This window comes from Anopheles marshallii, chromosome 2 (assembly GCF_943734725.1).
Source record: "Anopheles marshallii chromosome 2, idAnoMarsDA_429_01, whole genome shotgun sequence".
NCBI lineage: Eukaryota > Metazoa > Arthropoda > Insecta > Diptera > Culicidae > Anopheles > Anopheles marshallii.
This window is the reverse complement of record NC_071326.1, coordinates 40,842,034-40,863,086: the sequence shown is the minus strand read 5'-3', so window position 1 is coordinate 40,863,086 and position 21,053 is coordinate 40,842,034. Positions and strand designations below refer to the sequence as shown.

At 43.9% G+C, this 21,053-nt stretch overlaps 2 protein-coding genes across 2 annotated transcripts; both read left to right on the top strand.

The window, feature by feature from the left end:
• The first annotated feature begins 293 nt into the window (after nucleotides 1-293).
• On the top strand, nucleotides 294-12,542 carry LOC128710216 (ATP-binding cassette sub-family G member 5). Its single transcript, XM_053805261.1, has 8 exons — nucleotides 294-347; nucleotides 475-774; nucleotides 855-1,153; nucleotides 1,222-1,365; nucleotides 11,327-11,494; nucleotides 11,561-11,772; nucleotides 11,846-12,176; nucleotides 12,242-12,542. The coding sequence occupies exons 1-8, from the start codon at nucleotides 294-296 to the stop codon at nucleotides 12,540-12,542; spliced, it is 1,809 nt and encodes a 602-aa protein (XP_053661236.1).
• On the top strand, nucleotides 6,459-11,140 carry LOC128710215 (uncharacterized). Its single transcript, XM_053805259.1, has 2 exons — nucleotides 6,459-6,740; nucleotides 9,074-11,140. The coding sequence occupies exons 1-2, from the start codon at nucleotides 6,459-6,461 to the stop codon at nucleotides 11,138-11,140; spliced, it is 2,349 nt and encodes a 782-aa protein (XP_053661234.1).
• Nucleotides 12,543-21,053: the final 8,511 nt, after the last annotated feature.

The following is a 21,053-nucleotide window of genomic DNA, read 5'->3' as shown; positions in this document are numbered from 1 at the left end:
GAACCTTTCGGCCAACTGTTCATCTACCCCCACTTGGAAAAGCGAACGCACTCCGACGAAACACCGACGATCATCTGCGCCTACAGTCTCAATTTCAACGTTGACGGTGGAGGTTGTTGCTGTTGCCGTCTTCCGCACATTCCAGTTGGCCACAGTGTCTGTTCGTTGCGCTTGTGCCACTTCATCGAAACGGCACTCACGAGTGGCATCCGATCGTACGGGGTTTGTTTTCCATTTCTTCGGGTTCGTCGCTTATTGTTGTCGTTGCCACGAAAGATCGCCCAGCTAGCAGCATGATCGGGAGCGATTACGTGCTTGAAGCGCACAACATCTACCACACAACCGAGGTACGTACAAACCGTGGTGCGACCGTGAGTTCCCAGCAGTGAACGTGCTCCGGAGTGATGCGGCACCGTGCAACCCAAGGTTCCTCTCTTGCGCGCAGCCGTTGATGTCGTTTGTTTTGATTTTTAGGTTGATACGGGCGGGTGCTTCAATGGTGGCGGCCAGTCCGCGCTGGTGCTGAAGGGAGTGCATCTGACCGTGCACAGCGGTGAGGTGATGGCCATCCTCGGTTCGAAGGGCAGTGGAAAGCGTGCCCTGCTGGACGTTATCGCCCGCCGGTCGGACGGTTCGTCCCGTGGACAGGTGCTGCTTAATGGAGCACCGCTAACGAAGTCACTGTTCCAGCAGCGGTGCGGATACGTTACGCACGCCTGTGATTTCATCCCGGGTCTTACCGTTTCCCAAACGCTCCACTACACACCGACCATCGTAAGAAAATGGATGCGTTTTATGGTTTTTAGTTCGCGAGCATATCTTTAATTTGCAACATTTCTACTGCCACATTTCAGCTGGGAGGCTATTTGAAAAGCTCCAAAGTGCGTCAAGTGCTTGCCGATCTTGCACTGTCGCAGGTTTCGCACAAGAAGGTGGAAAATCTTAACATCAGCGAACGGCGCCGGCTCGCGATCGGCATTCAGCTGGTGCGCGATCCCGTGATGCTGCTGCTGGACGAACCGACCCAAGGGCTGGATCCGCTCAGCGCCTATCTGCTGATTAGCATTCTGTCCAACTCGGCCAAGAAAACTGGCTGCGGCATATTGCTCTCACTGGAGAAACCACGTTCGGATGTGTTCCCGTTTTTGGATAGGTACGGTTTGGGAAATATGGAAGTTATTCTGAATTCATAATGCTGATTTATTGTTTGTGGTTTTTTAGGGCATTGTTTTTGTGTTTGGGTGGCGCAGTGTATTCCGGTGGCACTAGAGCTATGCTGGAGTACTTCCATGGCATTGGTTTTCCGTGTCCACAGTTGGAAAATCCTCTGATGTATTATCTCTGTTTGTCGACGGTGGATCGAAGGTATGTGCCTTTTCGTACTATTGCCATTATAATTTATTATTGTATTCACATATAAATGTGTTAAAATATCATAAATAAGGATAATTTTTTGGACACGATAATGCAAACATGCACTACATTTACCATCTTTGATGCATTTACTCCAAATAATATTCCTTGTCCTTAATACCTTGAACCTTGATCTTAAATAAAGTTGCTGATTACGAAGGATACAATTGAAGGATACAAAATCAAAAAAGGGATGGTATCCTAATCCAGAGAAGATAAAATTTACACACGTTTGCAAAATTTACTCTAATATCGTTAAAAAATCAGTAAATCAGTCATTCTGTCAAACAAAACTGTCAATCAGTATGTTGGGATGAAGACTATTTTTGATATCGTGTACAAATATTCTGTCAACATTATGAAAAACTATTCGACCTCACCACGCCACATCACTCAAATATGGGCGATGCTCTATGGAAATCGTCTAGAACGATTATTGATTTGGGTTAATCAATTATTCAACAACCTATGACGTATTTCTTCTTGCACATATCAGACATAAAGAAGATAAAAGTAAGCAGGGATTGTTTGTTTAATGTTTAGATTATTACACTATTTTCCATTTTTCATTGGATTTTGACGTGGAGTTTCATGATTTCTAAAGAAGGTTTATGTTCGTTGATTACTAATTTTGCTTGATAGTCATCAGATCTATCAGAAGTATTTTGAATAATATTGAATAATATAGCCTCCGAATTGGCATAAATAGGGCTGTAGTGTGTATGATATTCACAAAGCATCCCGAACCTGCTCATGAATGAATGTTCATTGTCATGAATGTAGTAAAAAGTTATTATCATTGAATTTTTTGTTGTTATTTAGCTTGTTAAATCCAAGAGAACACCATAATGTATCATTCCTCTTTATAACATCAAAAATAGTAATTTTTAACTCACGATGTAAATAATGCATAAAACATTCCAACAGTACAACGTTGTTTTTTGTTTTTTCCTCAGGTTATTTTAATTAAGTATCGTTTCAATCGAGACAACCTTCTTTATAATCATTAAACAAACAAGAAAAAATCCATCTGCCAGTAATGGCTAATTCTAATTTTATTTTAATAAAACCTTTAAGTACATTTTTAGTTAATACATATAAAAGCAGTCCCCGAGACACGCGGTTCCTTTTATACGCGAATTTTGAGATATGCGTTTTTTTTTAATTTGAAAGCTGCTTTAGTTTATAGCACAAAATCTAAGCAAAAAGGTGAAAAATTGGTCGCAAATATCTTCCCTCATCATTTAAGACATTTGTTTTTAATTTAATTTTACGAATTCTTGCAAAAAGACGCCTGATTTGCTCAAATAATTAAGTCCAGAGAAGAAAGTCAACTATATAACATTGTAGTATAAACGATTTTACTGCCAGATTAGACTTAAGCGGAAATTCGGAAATTCTATAATAGCGCATCTCTGGGACTATCTGTATTTAAAACAAACTAGAGAAATAAGTATGCACTCATGAGTCTAATCACACTGTGTACATTGTGCAAGGCGTTGGATTGTATGCACCTATGGTCGTGGATCAAATCTCATTCAAAACAACATGCCTTTAAGGCTATTAGTCCGGTTACGTGCTAAAAATGGAAATCTCCAAGCACACATGATCTCGTGATCGAATACACAAAGTTGAAATAGTGCATCGGCCCTCAATAAGCTAATTGAAATCACTGATTATGTATTTTCATTTATTTAAAACCAAAAAGGATTAAAAATGTGAGATACGCTAAAATTTTCCCGTTTACAGTGAAGTCACGTATTCCCCAATCTTTAAGTCTTCTTCACAAGTTGGATACCAACACTTCCACTTCTACTAGACAGTAGTAAAATACAGGCGCAATCATGACCCTAACGGCACCCTCTTAGGGTAGGGTATAACTCTCCGTTTCGTGTCGTGCTTGAGTCACGACGGTTCACAGTACGATCGGCACGAATTAAACGACACCGTGCCACGAAACGGACAGAAATTAAACAAAAAACAAATGTCCACAATGCAGTGTGTACCGTTTGCATCAGAGCGTCAGTAAACGTGCAGAAAGTCACGTTGTAGAGAAAAAGCGCTGACCTCCTGTTCTTCGTGTACCGAGTGAGGTACGACGCACAGGGAAACGTACCTTTGAGAAGAGTTTGTTCCGTGTGTTTACTCAAGCGTCTCGGAAATGTTCAAAACGTCACGAACCGTTTTGAAGTCGTTGTTTCGGCTGCGTACTTTGCGGTAGTGGTAGTGGCTGTGATTCACGACAAAATAATCCACAATCGCTGCTTCTCCTTCACTCTCACCTTTAGTTCGGTTAACCGTACCGGAATCGTACGCTACAGACGGGGAAAAGAAACTACCCCGCGGGAACAGCATCACGCCAACAAGGGGTAGTTTTCTCGTGAGGGTGCCACCATGCGAATGTCCGTCTGTGTTGGTGATGTTTTGCCTGCACGGACCGCGTTTTGTGACGTACGAAGGCTCCGGTATGGTAGAAGAAAAACAAGACGAAGAGAACGGTACAAATGTCGAGAGAGCACTGTGCGTGCGTCTTGCGAGTGGAGAGTTGAACGTTCTAGGTACTTTGCGTGCGTTTGCACTAGCCCTACCGTAGGCGTGCGCACACACATACGCAGCCACGTGAGGATAACACGTTGCCGCACGTGGGAAGGGCGGGAAGGGCGGGAAGGGCGGGTCGTTGGTCAATTCGTGCGGTGCGAAGGTGCGAAGATGCAGAAGGGAAAGATGGAAAAGCGAAAAAGAACAAACGTAAAGAACAGGTGTAGCGAGGTGCGGAGAAGGGTGCAGTCAATGCGGGGTGAAAGAACAGGGTGGAGAAAGAAGAACGAAAGAAGAGCCAGTCACGCAAAATGGCAAAATGCGCCATCGTTAGGTCCGATCACGAATGTGGTGTGGTTTGTGAGAGGTTTTTTTTTTTTTGGGGAGAAAATGAACAACCGTCTTTTGTGATCGGGCTGGAATGGCCGGGAATGATGCCTGGACTTGGGTTGTGTGAAGATCATCCACACATACACGCAGTGTGAGGCAAGCTTATGTTAACGTTATTTGTGACTTTAAGTTGTTTTATAATTTATTTTCTCCTGCTGTTTTAATAAACACTGCACATTACCATTTATCTATTAACGTTAATTATACATGAAAGTGTTAATATAATGGTATGCACTGTAATGTTACGTTAATTTGTTTAAGGACATGTTTTGCTAAAGTACTTTTACTGTTAAGTGTAAGTGAGGAGTGAATTTGTATTTTTTTTTTTTAACAACTTTACAGTAAAATGCGAATGAAGCGATAAAAGTCGTGTCTTCTTCATTTGTTGCACTCAAGAGCATGCTCTTCCTCTAAGAATACTTTGTGATGCTGGGGATTTTATAAGACAGACCCCTTAGCAAGGTGTACCGAAAAAGAGGAAAAAAAACGCTCACACTTACGACCCTGGAATCTTGGGACCTAAACCATCCGCCAGGACAGGGGTACAGGTAGCTTCCACGATGCTGGAAAACCCACCCGTGAAAGCCAATGTGAAAGGAACGAAGGAAGGAAGAACCACAGCACAAGTGACACCCGGACAGTCCACCACCGGTGGAGGGAGGGATGGCGTGGGGGTTGGAAGGAAGTTGAACGCGGTGTGGACACGGACGTGGTGCAGAACGGACCAGTGTGTAATGGGAAAACGTGACCAACGAACCGAGCGGCCACACGGAACAGAGAATCCGAACACGCAACACACGACGCAGCCGGGCACTCGTTGGGCAGTGGGCAAACAGTGTGCGTGTGTGTGTGTGTGTGTATGGGTGGTGGGGGGGAGGGAAACGTGAGTGAATATAGAATGTTGAACCGTGGATGATTTCGCAGAACGGAACGGGCAACACCGCGGCGGTGTATGTGAGTTAAAGTACACCTTTTGCCAGCAGCAACCAAACCAACCAACAACAAAAAAGCGGTTGCGTACTATTTGTGAGATTCTTACAAGCCCCCGGGAGAGCGTATGTGTATGTACGAGAGAAAGAGAGAGAGAGAGCGAGTAAGAACGCACCGCAAACACAACTCGAGGCTCCGGCTGGATGCGCTGACTTCGCATTCTTTCAATCGTTCACTGAAATCCTGCGAGAGCGGCACGCAACCACGGCTCTGCGTTATCTTCGTACAGCGTCACACAGTTGGCGGTGAACGTGCACGCGAAAGAGACGGCAAGCGAGAGGCAACGATTAATCGAACGAGTGTGCGAGCGAGTGAGCATATTCAATTGAACGTGAAAGGGGTTTTTTTTTGTTCGTTGGTCTTGCTGTACGCTTGTAGTGGAGTTAACCGGTAGCTGAACACTTTTTGTTTAATTTAGTATTGTGTCAAATACGCAACTGCGGAAGTCCAACAGTGTGACACGAGCTTTGTGCTCTCTGTGCTTCTGTGTGGGTTGGAGAACGCGTTCTACTAGCAGCAGCAGTACGCATGAAACGCACTCGCCCGCCTGCTGCGTGACGGCAGTCTTGCATATCAGGAAACGTCAAACTACGAACAAAAGCAGCAACAACAACAACAACCACCGGCTGGCTGCTGCATTCTGTTTCGATTCGTGAAAGGGGGTGCAAACGTGTCTAAAGGAGTGTGTGTGTATGTGTGCGCGTTTCGTGAAAACGAAAAAAAAAAACATTCTCACTTTGTGCGAGTGAGACCAGAATCGGTGGTGTGCTTTTTGTAACGCGCTACACGGTGGCAGAAAAGCACGAAATAATGGCGTCATCTCACGCACACAGCGCACGGCACGGCAACGCAACCACTAGCCCGTGTTACTGTACGGTGGTGAAGTCGTGAGCTGCACGTACGGAATCCAATTCACTGAGCGGTGTTTTTTTTGTGTCCACAAGAAAACCTTTCAAAGCGTACGTCTGTGCACGTGAAAAGCAACACACCTCGCATGGAAGATAGTGCAAAGAAATAAAAAAAAGCACACACAAACAAACTAATGTCACAGTGAGTGACAGAATTTCACCGTGAAGTACGAAAAAAAAAAGTCAACAAACCACCGCCACTGCAATTAATCTCACACGATGAACGACGCCGTTGTCGGTACGCTTGGTGCCGGCAGCATCCTTACCGGAGACTCGCCAGAAGATTCCCCAATGAGCCCGACGGGCACGGGCGGCAGTGGCAGCGAGAGCAGCAACTCACCGAGCGCACCCTCATCGATTTCCTCCTCCACCAGCGGTTCGTCCGCGTCCACCTGTGAGGCATCGTCACCACCGGCCGTCACCGCACAACCGGCACAGGTGCTCTACATGCCCGTCGGGCTGGCCAACATCAAGGAGGAACTGCCGGAACCGGAAATACAGGTAAGCCATCACGCACGGCGTTAGCGTGATATTCGTGACAGACAAAATGGCGACCGTATCCAATTTGTGAAGCGAAATACGCTTCGCTTCGAAGGCATTGAAGGTGGAGGTAAATTTGCTCATTGTAAGGTTTTTTTTTGTTGTTTAGAAATGTTTTTGTAGGCTACATTGGTTCACATCTGACTCGACAGATTCGGTGGTTGCTGTTCAGTACAGTTGGTACGGTAGTGTGTGACTACACCATGGGGAGCAAAATGGGGAGTTAACGATATTATTGCGCTGCTTTGTCACAGCGTTTGTCACGTCGTAGGTTTTGTGATGTTTTTTTTGTCTTCTTCGCTTGCTTGTCTACTCACGCGCAATACAGACACAAACCGTCCGGCAAAGTGCGGTTCTGTAGCAGTACCGCGCTCCAGTGAACGTATCGGGTGCACATTGGGCCAATGCGTTTGTGTTGAATTGGTAAACTGGTACTCGACTTCTTGCAAAAAAAAAAACAGTAAACTTTTATGCGCAATTGAAGATGATTTTAAATGCTTCAAATTGAAGCAAACCTTTAATTTAAAATACTAAAAAATTATACTAAAATATTACTTCATCAATCTCGTAGTATTTTGTTCCTATGAAACTACTTTGTAGTGTTTTATTGACAATTAATTCAATTGTTTAAAATTCTTTTTACGTTTCATCCGACACTTGGCTTTACTTCCAGCACTTAATAAGCTCGTTGTGGCTATCAAAACACACAAATGCTAGAGAGCGATATGAAACAGAATGTGAGATAAAGCAATTTTGCGCTCACGCAACTTTATTTGGTCGTTGTGTGGCTTCGGAGATAAATGTTGCGAGTAAAAACTCCTTACAGTGGGTATCAAATCGTTTAAGGAACAGTGACAATGCGTCATATAATTTTTAAAACATTTACATTCGAATTGTAATTGTGAAGAAAGGATTTTCAGTATACGTTATTCTTTTATTCTCTTTTTGATTATTATAATAGATCTTCAATCATATATAGAACATTTTTTATGGAAATTTGTCATTCCATTTATTATTCTTGGAATATTTTTATTAAAAAAAATTGTTATGTTGTTATAAACTTTTGCAAGGCACTGTACGAATGTTTTACTCTCTTTCTCTCTCTTTATCTTGAATGAAAAGCAACGCTTGCTCTCCCAATACGTTTCAATAGTACGTGCGTTTAGCGAAGGGTTGGGAGCAGTGAGAAACAACCCCCAAGCGCAAACCTCCCTCCACCCACCAACCCCTCAAAATTAACGCAAAAAACGCCGGGTTTGTTGTTGTGCGCGGTTTGTTTTGCTGATTTGCTTGCTTTTCCATTGCGTTTCTTCTTGCTCTCCTGTTCGAACGTCTGTTGGCGATCTGGTTTGCCTTCTCGTTCTATTTCTCCTGAAGTTTACTTGGCTGGGTCACAGAATAGTCTGGCTGTGATGTCGTGAAAGTATGCTACATGTTTCCTTCTCTTCGTTCTTGTATTCTTCATTCTTGAGAAGCCACCGGCTGTCAGGTTCGCATTATCCCGGGCAATGCAGCAAATTACACAACCTACTAAGATTCCCGCATTGTTTGGCCGTTTTGTGACTTTTCCAGAGAGTTCCGGTTTTTTTGTTGTTGTTGCACGTTTTTCTCATTGTTCTAGCTGCTTTCGGTTTCCTCTTCCTCCGCCGTATCACGATCTGGCTAGCTGCTGCAGAGTTTACGTTCCTTTCGTGCTAACCGTCGTGTTGTTGGCTTCCACAGAACCGTTTTGGAATCTTTATTCCGTGGTTCTCTTACTGGTCTGGTTTGGTCGTATCCCATCCCCCAATCTCCATCCGTCGCCGCAGGGAAGAAGAACGTTTCAATGGCAACTTTGATGCACACACACACACACACACACACACACACCAAACATGGCAAACATGGCATGCTCTCGATACTCGCAGTTTCACGCTGTTCTGTTTTCCTTTTCGTTTGTTCGTGTTTGTTCACCTTTCTATTTCTTTCTCGCTCTCTGGTTTGTTTTTCATTCGTGCATTTTCTCTTCACTTCAAAATGGCTCCCACTCGGTGTTTTTTTTGTGACTGTTCGAGACTAAAAAAAATATCTCACCAAACCACTTGTTGATTTTTTTCTTCTGTCTTGTTCTGTTCGAACAGAAAAATCTTAGGAAAAATGCGTCATTTCTTAACAGTGTTTTGTGAGTTTTATGTTTACCTACAATGTTCCAAGAAAAGCGATTCTAACGATTGCCATTTTGTTTGGTCACAATAAACTATGTCTGGCTAGTGTAAATGTGTAAAAAAGTTATAAAACTAATCTTTCTATTGCAGGCTGATTCAGAACTATCCCTGGAGGAAGGTCACGCATTGGTTCAGGTGCTTGAAGACACGCCGAACGATGAGGCACCTCCACCCGAACCGGAGGTGGAAATACGTGCCGGCAAGGCGGACAAATCCTTCCGCAAGCTCACCTCCGATGGCTATTCCGCAAAGTCGGCCGTCGTGCGTCTGCAGATGGGCAAGGTTACCTATCAGCTAACGGACCAGATGCTCAAATCCGGTGCCCTTGCCGCGATGCATAACCCACTCCTCCTGACCAAGGATCAACTCGAACGCATGATTGCCGAGAAAGATCCCGAGCTGGAGTACCGGAAGCACCACAACAACAACAGCACCTGGCAGCGCTATATGCCGATGTACTATAAAGGCATAAAGCAAAACTATGTGCGATGTCTAGAATGTGGCTGGCTAGTACTGCATAAGGCCAGTACCGGTACGGGTAGCTTACTCCGGCACCGCTGCAAAATAAAAGTGGCTGGTGTGGAGGTGAAGCTCGAACCGAAGGTATCCAGTAGCTGGAATACTTCCCAGGGTAAACCGGCTCCGATGGCTAAATCGGCGGCAGCTATAGTGGGTAAGGTCCAGCCGCCCCCAACGCCACCGTCAACGACGTCGGTATCGACTCCACCTCAAATGGTCAAGTACGGCGGTGGCGCGACCCTGCCACAGAGCGTAAAGGACGAGCTGGTCCGGCAGCAGGCATGCGTACTGTACAAAGACATCGTTAGTGCGGATCTGTTCGATCAGCCAAGCTTTCGGGCGCTCGCACAGATGCTGGTCAACATCGGTGCATTTTACGGCCAGCAGTCGGAAGGATTGCTGGCTTCACGTGACGCACTGCTCGAAACCGTACTGCCCGCCATGTACCACGAGGCCAAGGGTCAACTCAACAAGGTGCTGTCCGACTGCGATCTCACGTTCAGCTTCAGTCTGTTTCGGCACGAGCATGAGCGCCGTAGTTACGTAGCCATCAACGCCTATACAGTCGCATCGGACTATTACTTCCGACCACTGCACGTGAAGACACTCGATGTGACCGGACAGGAGGTTGCGTATGTTGAACACCTGCAGCGTATTATCGAGGACAGTCTGGCACGGTCCTTTTCCGATCCGATAAAGCTAGTGTACGGTGGACCGCTGGAAGCGGAAGATTGTACCGAAACGGAGAAACACCTGCGCAATCAGCGCGAACAGTACGAACTGATACCGTGTGCAGTGACGATGCTGTGGAGCATCATGAAGCGTGTGCTGGAGATGTTCCAGTGCGATAGCGGCCGTTACCTGGAGCGTTTCATGCTAAGCTCATCGAACGAGGACGAGGATGAGACTGTGCCACCAGAGCTTGCCGTACTTCAGCGCTTTCTCGAGCCATTCCGGGAACCGATCCGAGGTCTCGTCTCCGACACAGGGGTCACCATCAGTGAGGTTGTGCTGTGGCGCAAAAAACTCGAGCTTAGCTTCCGTTCCGAGCCAGAAGATGAGGAGGAGGTGCGGTTGCTGAAGGAAACATTGCTGGGACAGCTGCGAGCACACTTCCCCCTGCACGACTACCACCGGATAGCGGTATTTCTGGACCCAAAGTTCAAGGGTCTTCGCTTTCTGGCCGACGACGAGCGTGACGAAACGTTGGCCAAGGTAAAGCAACACCTGCACGCCGACCTCGAAGGTATTGATCGGGTCAAGCGGGGCCAGTACGGTTCGCACGGAGTCCGCAAGCGGCGCAGTTCACTTCCACCGTCCGAGTTGCGGTTCTACGAGTTTATGGACGCATCGCTGAAGCTCGAATGCGACGATGTGGTGGACGACGAGATACAGCAGTACGTGGACGTGAAGCTGGAGAGTGCGGTCGACATAATGTCGTACTGGCGAAATGAGACGGCGTTCCCGCTGTTGAAGCGCCTGTGCCGGCGTATACTAAACATTCCTGCGGCCTGTGATGAGATGAGGCAGCTGTTCGGTCAGACCGGACAGCGTGACCTGCAGAAGCGGCGGCTTGCGTTAAGCGATCGCGAGCTGGATATGGTGATGTATCTCCATCAGAATGTGAGCAGTCCTTGAGCGGCCACTGCTGGGGTCTGAGATCTTGAGAGGGGTCAAGATGAAAGAATAAAGTTTATATTTATTAATTTTTAAACTTGTCTTTTTTGCAATGGAACGATGCATTCATATCCGAAGTAGTAAATATAATAGGGTTCTTGAGGATACTAAAGTGACATTCGATTACGTTCCTTACATCTGTTTTAGATCCCGCGATCGGTTCTTAGAATCAAGTCAGCAAATTGAGGCATTAGTGGAACGATTCGCTCGTGAAACTCCTATCCCGGAAGCGCCCATCAATCCGATCGGTAGTGGCAAGATACCGCTGGCATACGGGAAACCAGGTGAACTGAAAGTATGGGGAATCCTTTATCTGTGAGTAGTAGATTTTTTTGTGAGAAAACTTTGACTATTGAACACTAATTAACACTTCCATTTTAGACGTTTATTGGCGGCAACCTTCTCCTGCGGTTATGCCGGTATGAAGGCCCTGTTTCTGCGTCTTCTTGCTTTGCCGGCCACGATGGGATTGCTGTGGCTATTCTACGGTCAAACTGGAGATGATGCGCACGGATTCTTTAGCAAGGGAGGTCTAATCATGAGTGTGCTTGCATTGAGCTATGGCGTCGGTATCTGGGCAACTATTGCACTGTGTAAGAGAGGAACTTTGCGGGTAGCTTGAAGGTTCCAACGATACTAAACATTTCCCATTTTTGCCCACTTTAGTTCCACCATGGAGAAAGCGTTTCTGTCAGGAATATGCGGAAGGGCTTTACACGGGTGCAACGATGCTGATTGCTTACAATACCGTTTCGATACCGTTTTCGTTCATCTCGTCGGCTGTTGCTGCTTGCGTTCTTTACCCGCTCGTTCTTGATCCGGCCAATCCCGATGGTATGACATTCACCTATCTGCTGGTGGCTCTATGGACCAGTTTCATGCTTGCAGAGCAGCTATGCGTCATGTTTTTGCTTGTGATGAAGTCACAGCTTAATGCCGCCATTGCTACGTCTTACATATTGATCATCTGCCTGACGCTCGCCAGTGGCACCATCAGGTACCAAGTGGATACTCAATCTCTTCGTCGACTGTTTTCTCATATTTTGTACTTTCCTTCGCTAGGTCCACCAAAGGATTACCTGCCTGGTTGCAGGAAAACGCCAAGGGTGTTCACACAAAGTACGCCAGCTCCCTTCTTCACACCGCCACCTTTTTGGGTCGCAAAATGAACTGTACACCGGCCAACGGGATCGTATGTCCACAGCCGGCTGATTTTCTGATGGAACGGCTCGGTCGTGCCAATCCGCAGGAAACGACCGATATTGCCGCCAGTATTGCATTCGCGCTCGGTTTGTGCGCATTCAACATGATCTTGTATCTGCTGCCAATGCCTCGATTCGTGCGACGGAAGTTCCGCGAGTAGGAAGAAGGTTGCGTAGCTTTATGTGTCCTTTTTTGTAAGATCTTCCCTGAAATGGTATTTTATTTAGCGTAAGGTAACCTTTAACAATTTTTATGTCCGATTGCAAATAAATCAGGCTTTTTTATGAAGTAATAAAAATCAATTGGGGTCGTTTATTGAAGAAGTTGTAAATAGATATTAGTCACAGAGAAAAAAAATAATGCTTCTATCTTTATTTATATAAATACAGTACGAAGAAACCATCAACTACAGTATATTTAAAAAAATAGTCCACAATATTGCGTGCAGCAAATGCCTGTTCTCAGATTGCTTGCAATGTTGTACACAACATAAAATAAAGAAAAATCACAATGGTCGATTCTGCAATTTTTTTTCAAGGGTTTTCCAATGTGTTTGTTCCAGTGACTACAATTTTTTTTTTATTCAGGACATTACCTACACAGGGTAATATTTTATATTTTGTGGTAAAACGATTTGCCATAAATTCCTCTTAAAAAGCTTCCAAAATACAAAGAATCCTTAAATTTGAAAAAAAAATGAAAGAAGATGCTCAATTATCGCAGCGGGTTTAAACGGGCTGTTACTTTAGTATTTTTTACTAAGTAATTTTCACCTGATATTACAGAAATCATAAGCAAATGCAATGTATTTGTAATTTTTTTCAAGCATTCTGATTACAAATCTCCTCTAAACTCCCCTCTAACCTCTTAAAAATAAATCAACTGTACATAAAAAATCCATCACTAAATGAGTAAACATCAATCCCACCGTTGGGATGATCCTCTCCCTCGTCCTATTTGTTATGTTCCAAATAATTCTGCAGCCTTTACTAGCCAATTGCTATGCTTATTTGTAGGCTTCGTAACGGATCTTTGCGTCTGTGCTGACGGCAAATCTTTGCAGCTTCCGTTACATCCGCTTGGACGCAGACAACCAGAGCAAGGGTCAATTCATTATCTAATGTCCCAGTCATTACTGCAGATCGTCAGCTGCTGAGGTTGGAATAATAAAAAAACCCCTCAACAGCGTTACACCGAAATGTTAGCCTTTTATTTGCTGTTGTGCATGAAAGGAGGCCATCTCTGCACACCCCACTCGTTGACCCCTTTGCCTCATGGTGATGGTCTATACTGCAGGAAGTCATTTAATTACCATCAACTAACGCCGAAAAGAACAATGAGACAGCACAGAAGCATCCTTTCATTCGTAAATTATAAACCCAACATGATCGGTTCGCCGCGATTTGAATTGGCTTCGATTGTTGGCGTTTCCGTTGCGTCTTGGCAAGGATTGCTGATCTTGATCGCGATTCCAACCGGCCCCGCGGCCTTGCCAAAGATCAACCCGATGTGGGATATCGCGTGTGGTGGACGCGATTTAACGATCGTTAAGCCATTAACACGGCACGGCCGTGTGACAAGTGCGACCGTTCGAAGATGCGGCACACGGCGTTCTCGTTTAGATCGCATTCAGCTCCGTTCGACCGGATGGCCGCTTCTGCTTTGATGGCTTACCAACCGATGGTAGAGGTCACCCGCAATGCTTTATATGACAGTCCGAACGGTGAATGTGGGCATTTGCGAGTGGCGGTAAAAGTATCGGTGCCGGTGTCGTAAAATTAAGCCAACCTTCCGCTCTCGGTCGGAGATCACCGATGGGAACAATCGGATTTGTTGAAGTTTACAAGTATTTCATTAGCACCGCCGCGGTGTCCACACTAACAGCAGTAGTAGTTGCACTAGATCTTGCGTGCCCGAAGGTCCCGGGCCGGAGAAGGTTTCCTTCTTCGCGATCGTGAACGTTCTCTTGGTGTTGCTTTTCACAGCCCTGTTGGATGAAGATTTTTTTTGTTTTTGGCGCTAGGTAGAATGGGATGCGCTGATCGAGATGGTGTCCCGAACAAGGAGAATGGGAGGGTTCTTGGTATGTGTGTGTGTGTGTGTGTGTGTGATGCACAACCGCAACATGATGTTCGCGACGTGAAGGCATTAATCTGTGGTAATTACCATCGGTTAGCGAAGGGCATCACTGGATGATGAATAGAATTATGGTAGTTGTCGTCGGCTGAAAGGCGAAAGGTGATCGGTTGGCAATGTTGTGTGGGTTGAAAGGGATCGCTGGCTATGGAAAGGGCTTTTGGCATTGATTGTGGCTTGAAGGAATTGTGGCAGAAGACACATTATTAGCAGACATTATTGACTAGTATGGAAAATGTTAAGGGGTTCAAATAATGAAACTTGGCGTATCGCCCTGTTGCGGAGGTCAAGTATGTTGTATTTGGCTAAGTAGAGTTAATTTAAGAGGTAAATAAATAATCGCCATCAATCATCAATCAAAACAACCAGAAAAGCCAAACCCTGTAGTTGAAACACAAACAAGAAAGTTTTTTTTTGCAAAAAAATAATACCCCTGCATATATAAAGATTGATCTACTGCCTCAGATAAATGGAGAAGTAAAACTAAACACACATAAATAAATGAATGAATAAATATATGAACAAATAGTGTATATTAATTAACTACGGCTGATAACAGTGGAAAAAAAATGATAAAATAGCAATCCCCATTTGAATGAAAATAAATTATTTGACAAACACATTAATCGTGTAATAGAAAAATAAAAGTTAACGAAACGAAACGAAAACGAACGAAACGAAATGAAATAATAGTAATAGTAATAGCGAAATGAAACAGTAATAACAACAAATTACACTAAACAAAAACTAAACAATTTTACAAAATAGAACAAGTAAATACAAAACAAATAAATACCGGACAATGAACAGGAACGAACATTGAATAAAAATGAAAGAATGAAGCGTACAAAAAAAAAAGAATGAGCTCTTAAAAAAAATAACAATTGTATCAATAAGTAAATGGAATGATGAAAAACAGAACTTAAAATTAAAAATTAATTACCACCATTAAAGATGCAATGCAACAAATTTGTTTCAATACAGCGATGCCAAACAATAACCGCTTGGCTCATTTTCCTATTTCCACGCACAAACCGTTGCTTATCTTGCGGAACTAGTACCGATCGCTTTTGACACATTTCACACAAGATCTTATTATTTGACAATGCAAACAAATACTGTGCTGGAGATTTACAAGAAACTGAACGAAAAAAAAAAACAACACAATAAAGCACCATAACGCGCACACCGGTGCCTATCAGAGCCAGAAGCTGACGAACTGCACAAAACCATCCAACCCAATTAAGATCTTCTCGATTTCGAACGCTGTCTAAAAGGTGGCGCTTGTTTTCTGACTTCGCTTTCGGGTGGATTTTTTGCGCTTCATTTAGCATGTCAGCCGATCAACCGATCCGCGGATTTAACCAATTTCTTCATGCGGCCATTTTTCCCGTGGTTCGGGCGGAGGAGCGGAGGAGGTCGCATGACGTGATTAGCACCCGGTTAGGTGAATTATGCGCTTGAGAAATGGTAACCCCGGGGTAGGCAAAATTCGATGGTGCATTCTTTTCCCTCATGGAGTGGGGGGGTTTTTTTTTCTTACTTGTCGCCGTACACTTAACCACACGGTTTCATCACGCAAATAGTAAGAAATAGTACGAAAGAAAAAAAAAAAAACGCTACTGACCACGGTAAATAAACAGGCCTAATCATCAGTGTGGTACTGGGCCACGATTGCCGTGAAGGTTCAGAACTTCAATATCTGCAACCGCCGTGTAATCATCGTGCTGAAGAGGCCACGATGTAATAAAGCGTTAACCTACGAAAGGGTTTTTGTTGCTGTTGTGGAGTTAAGTGCCGCCGGCAGTGAGCTACGTGAGCTTAGTTAAAGGTGTGCACAGAATGTGGGTGGAATTTGCATTGTTAATTCGAAATTACCACCCACCCAGTTTTTTTCAAAGCTTGCTCAGCCACACTACCAACGCATCAATCGTCTCGCTTTTGGGGTCATCGAAGAGGAAGAATTGTGCGCGTTAACAAAACCGCAGAGAATCACCGGCGAAGGATGGATCGTTGTTCCGGCAGCCAATTGCCACCGTAGATCATATCAATCTTCCCTTGTGGCCGAGCGGTGCGTCTTCATCGACTAATCCACGCCGCGGAAGCCGTATCTAACTGTCATCTACGGCAAGAACGCATCTGACAGCGCGATCGCCATCACTGGAACCGCTCGCCTCGACAAGATGCTACCGGTGGAAGAGGAGGCAATTAAAAGTCATCACCATCGATGCGGTTGTTTGCCGCCAAGGTCACGAAAGAATGTAGGTCTCATTTCGATGGAACGGTGGTTGCTTTGATGCGTGTGATCCGCGCCACGATTCCGACCTGCCGAAACCGAAACCGTTTGGGGTAAGGTCGAATTGGTTACCCATTTAATTGGCGGTGGGAGGGCAGAGCCCTGAGAACTATCCTTCTGTTTGTTTGGTGTGGTATTACAGTAAAGAAAGAAGCCCCAAAGGCTTAAAAGTTTTGAAGATGACAGACGGTACATAATTGTATGGCAGATCCTTCAGCTAAGCTGTGTTGGATGTTCCTTTTTTTTCTCTCGGTTCTAACCGCGCCGAGATCAAGGTTGCCACCGCCCGATTAGGGTTTGACACATCTCGCTCAACGCTCTTCTGGCCTTATGTCAAGTATGGTCGTAAGTCGTAGAAAAGCGCACAATTAAACCAAACCAAACCCTACCATCGACTGCCTACCGAACAGCCTTTCCCCGTCCGGCTTGTTTGCTGCTATTTTGCAACCATTGCGCAACGTGTGCGCAAATACGATCACGCTAGTAATTTGCGAATAGTTTCGTGTTATGGGTTAGCATATTTTTTTTTTCGGGGGCCACCATTTGAGAGCTGGCGAGGCGTTACCTTAGATCCCACGGGCTAATTTTCTGCACGAGGGTGGTTTCGTATAAAACGCCCCACAACGTACATGCAAATAGTACACTCGAGGGAGAAAGAGAGAGAGAGAGAGAGAGATGGAACGTGGTGGAAAATACAAATCGATGGGAGGGAATGCACATGGTTGCGGGCGTTTCATTGCATGTACTTGGCTATGTTTGGCTTTTAATGGAACAAACTCGAAAGTTTTTGCGTAATTTATTTTATTGGAATCAATACATATGGAATTAATAAATAATTGCAATCAAAAACGTAGGTATTTGTAAATGTTTTTATTTGGGATAGTCTAATGGAAAATTTAAAGTATTTTATAAAAAAATTAGATAAATAGAGTAACACAAAGCTATCACAACGTAACATGTAATTAAATGGAAATAATATATCTTCGGAGCACAAAACTACAATGCAAAATCAAGTGACGAACCCGTGAAAAAAAATAAAGATTAATAAATTGTGTTATTTCTATTTCATGTTTTATTTTAAAACAATAAATCTTATTTTAAACGAAAAAGTTAAAAGCTTTATTTAAAAATTGCCGTAGACAAAGCTGTGTCTCAAAAAGCTGTTTCTCAACACAAGAACAACTGAGTTTTCATCTCAATGAGATGGTTGAAGTCTTTTGAAAACTGGTTAAAAGAATGTAAATTTTATTTATCCTATTTTGAAATGATTCAACAATTTTCATTTTAATGAGAAATAGTTTTGAAAATTTGTTGCACAGTAAGCCGCGTTGATTGTCTAAAAAAGTATAGTTTTTGAACGCTAAACTACAACTCTAAATAAAGCGACGAATCCTTTGGTTAAAGAAAAATAACAAATTTTATTTTATTAAAAAGTATTTAAACTTTAGTACACCTTTGAAATTTAGATAATTATTTTTAACGAGGAAATGATTTCTCGAACACAGTACCTAATAATAATGTTACTTTCACTTAAATTGCTGAATTTTACTATTGCACTGTACATTTACCATTCATTACTTACTGGTCCCTTCACCAAAGTATGTAAGTAAAATGCCACTTTCAAAACGCTCAAGACAAGTAGCCCGAAACCCAAAACACCTCATCAACGGAGTGAGAGATAGTGCGGCTGCGATAACACATACTGTCGAATAAATTTGGCCATCTTGATAAGGGACCATTTGACCAGGGGAGTGCAGGAAGCCAAACTTTAATTTTGGGAAATTTGTAAACTTTTATTCAACAGCCGCCATTGGAAGTTGCTCTAATGTTGTTGTTTTGTTTCGCATGCCTTCTTCTAAACGCCACGGCGAAGAAGATGAGTTAAATTGTACGGAAAAAGATTTGTAGGTGAAGAGTTGAATCTAAAGAAAAGTAAAAGGGTCTGACCGTGTCCCATCCTGATTCGAGTGGAAGGTGAGTTGTTTTTTTTTCTTTGTTAAGTTGAATAACAACGATGTGATAATTATAGGACCGTGTGTACCGAGTGTCCACGTAATTTGGCCTTTCTGGGTTCGGGGGGTTTTTTTTTTTCTTCCAAAAAGCAAACTGCCCCGTGAAAAAGGCAACAGAGATCGTATCCTCCTCCTCATGGACGTACGAAACGGTGCTTGCTGATGTTGTGAAACGGGAAGACGAACGACTTCGCTGCCCCGTCGGGGTCCGTCCTCTGCTCGGACCGATTCCGTAGGCGGAACGCAAAATAGTTTTGATTGTAAATTTTCATTAGAAATGGAAATGACACTGATTTGTAGTGTTTATGCGGCTGCGTCCGCTGTCGGGTGACCGACGACAGTGGTCCTAATTGTGGTGCATACAATTTGGCTACAAACGCTTCCCATTTTACATCGCCCGACAACAATGTCGGGAATTTGTAATTATACCACAAAATATGCATTCGTGTTTCTTTTTACATCGTTCCAAACACTGGAAGCAAAGCGTTGGCAGTAACATAAATTATTTGCATCCACTCCTCTGGTTGGATTCACCGGCAAATGGAATAATTTAAGAAAATAAAAAACAAGGAACTGTATTATAACATTTTTTTATGCGCCAAGTAGAAGGTTTGATGCCTTCAAAGTGAGTGTCATAGTGCCACAGGACTGTTCTTTTATCGATCGTTTTGATGAGAAGAAGTTTTGTGATGGAGTAGCTCGCTTCATACTTTATTTTCCCCAAACATGTAATTTACAAAAGAAGCCTCTATTTCCATCGAAGCTAATCGTTGTCCATTTCCTGCTGTGATGAAACGTACATTAAACAAAAGCTATCAAACAAAACGATACGCACAACCAACGGAATGCAACGCAAGATCAAGCGACGAACCGCAACCGAATGAAATCGAAAAATAATAGAATAGGTTAGGAATGTCGTATGTCTGACCACCATGTGTCATCTAATGGAGGGCCTACGGTTATGCTCTTCTGGCCGAAAAATTCAGCATCATCTCCCGCACCATCCACCCGCCCCCGGTTACACTCCGCCACAACTAACGTTGAGTAATCGCGCATACCGTACCTACACGGGTCGGTCAAGATCGATCACGCGATAGTGGCAAAATTTTTTGACAGCATATCTACTAGAAAGAAAGGTTCAACATGATTACGGGTACGGTCGGGAATCGCTTCGGTACGTGGATCATTTCGGTCGGTATCTAAGCTGTGACCTGAAAGGGTACGGAAGGGTTTTTTTTTTTGCTGCTGCGGGAGGCATATCAATTTTCCCACAGATCTCCCACCGTTGGAAGCGCTGTAATGGTTACACAACAGCTGTCGCTTTGGAAGATGCTTTTCCAACGTTCACGGCGTACGTCTTCTTTCTTTATTATGTGCTTTGGATCGAGATAAACGGTTGACTGTGCGCATCGATATGATAGCGATGATCGATTATGAGCGCGGCACGGAACACTTATTGCTAGTGGGATGCTGTTACTTGGTGGTACATTGTGCTTGCTGACTGGATTCTAACTGTTATACTCATTTGTTTTCTTCATGTTGCTCCAATTTTGAAAATATTTTATACAAAAATTATGCTTTAATTGCAATTCTATTCAAAGTTATTTTACTAAAAAAAAGTACCAAATATACGTATAATAATATTCAATAATTGAATTGTTTTGAGGGTTTACAACATATTCAGCCAAAACAGACATCAAAATGTGTTTTCAACATGTTTTTCAAACATCAAAATCTAACCCCCGATCCCAAAACTCCAATTTTAATCCGCTCGGTCTTTCGCCCGCGCATAAAACAAATTAATTCCGATACACTCCAATGCACAATCCCCCTTTGCAAGTAGATCCGAATCTGTAAACTTTACTGCAGTTCACTTTTCACCTCATTAGCGATTCCGTCTGACAACAACGAAAAAAAAATCGTCAACCAACATTATCTAACATGATTAATCGACCATTTGCTGCCCCCACAGGTTCATGGAGACAAAACGTTCAATCGGTGGATTCACTCGGCGGTTGCAGTGTGTCAGTGGGAAGAAGCCATCGGGAAGCACCTGTGAGAAAGTAAAAGTTCAACTCGTGTAAGTACTGTTCGGATGAGCCGCTCGATGCCTAATGAGTTCGTTTTGCAGCTGGATGACGCCCGGTGTGCGTAGTTCAACTGTGGAAACAACATTTGGACAGCCGAATTTAAGCGCACGGTTCCCACGGTGCCGGAGCTTAATCTG

Bases quoted from the DNA above. Each gene is read 5' to 3' on its own strand.
- LOC128710216 (XM_053805261.1), top strand. From the start codon at position 294: ATGATCGGGAGCGATTACGTGCTTGAAGCGCACAACATCTACCACACA. The intron at 11,773-11,845 runs GTAAGAGAGGAA...TGCCCACTTTAG, and splicing joins CTGGGCAACTATTGCACTGT to TTCCACCATGGAGAAAGCGT. The intron at 12,177-12,241 runs GTACCAAGTGGA...TTCCTTCGCTAG, and splicing joins CTCGCCAGTGGCACCATCAG to GTCCACCAAAGGATTACCTG.
- LOC128710215 (XM_053805259.1), top strand. From the start codon at position 6,459: ATGAACGACGCCGTTGTCGGTACGCTTGGTGCCGGCAGCATCCTTACC. The intron at 6,741-9,073 runs GTAAGCCATCAC...TTTCTATTGCAG, and splicing joins TGCCGGAACCGGAAATACAG to GCTGATTCAGAACTATCCCT.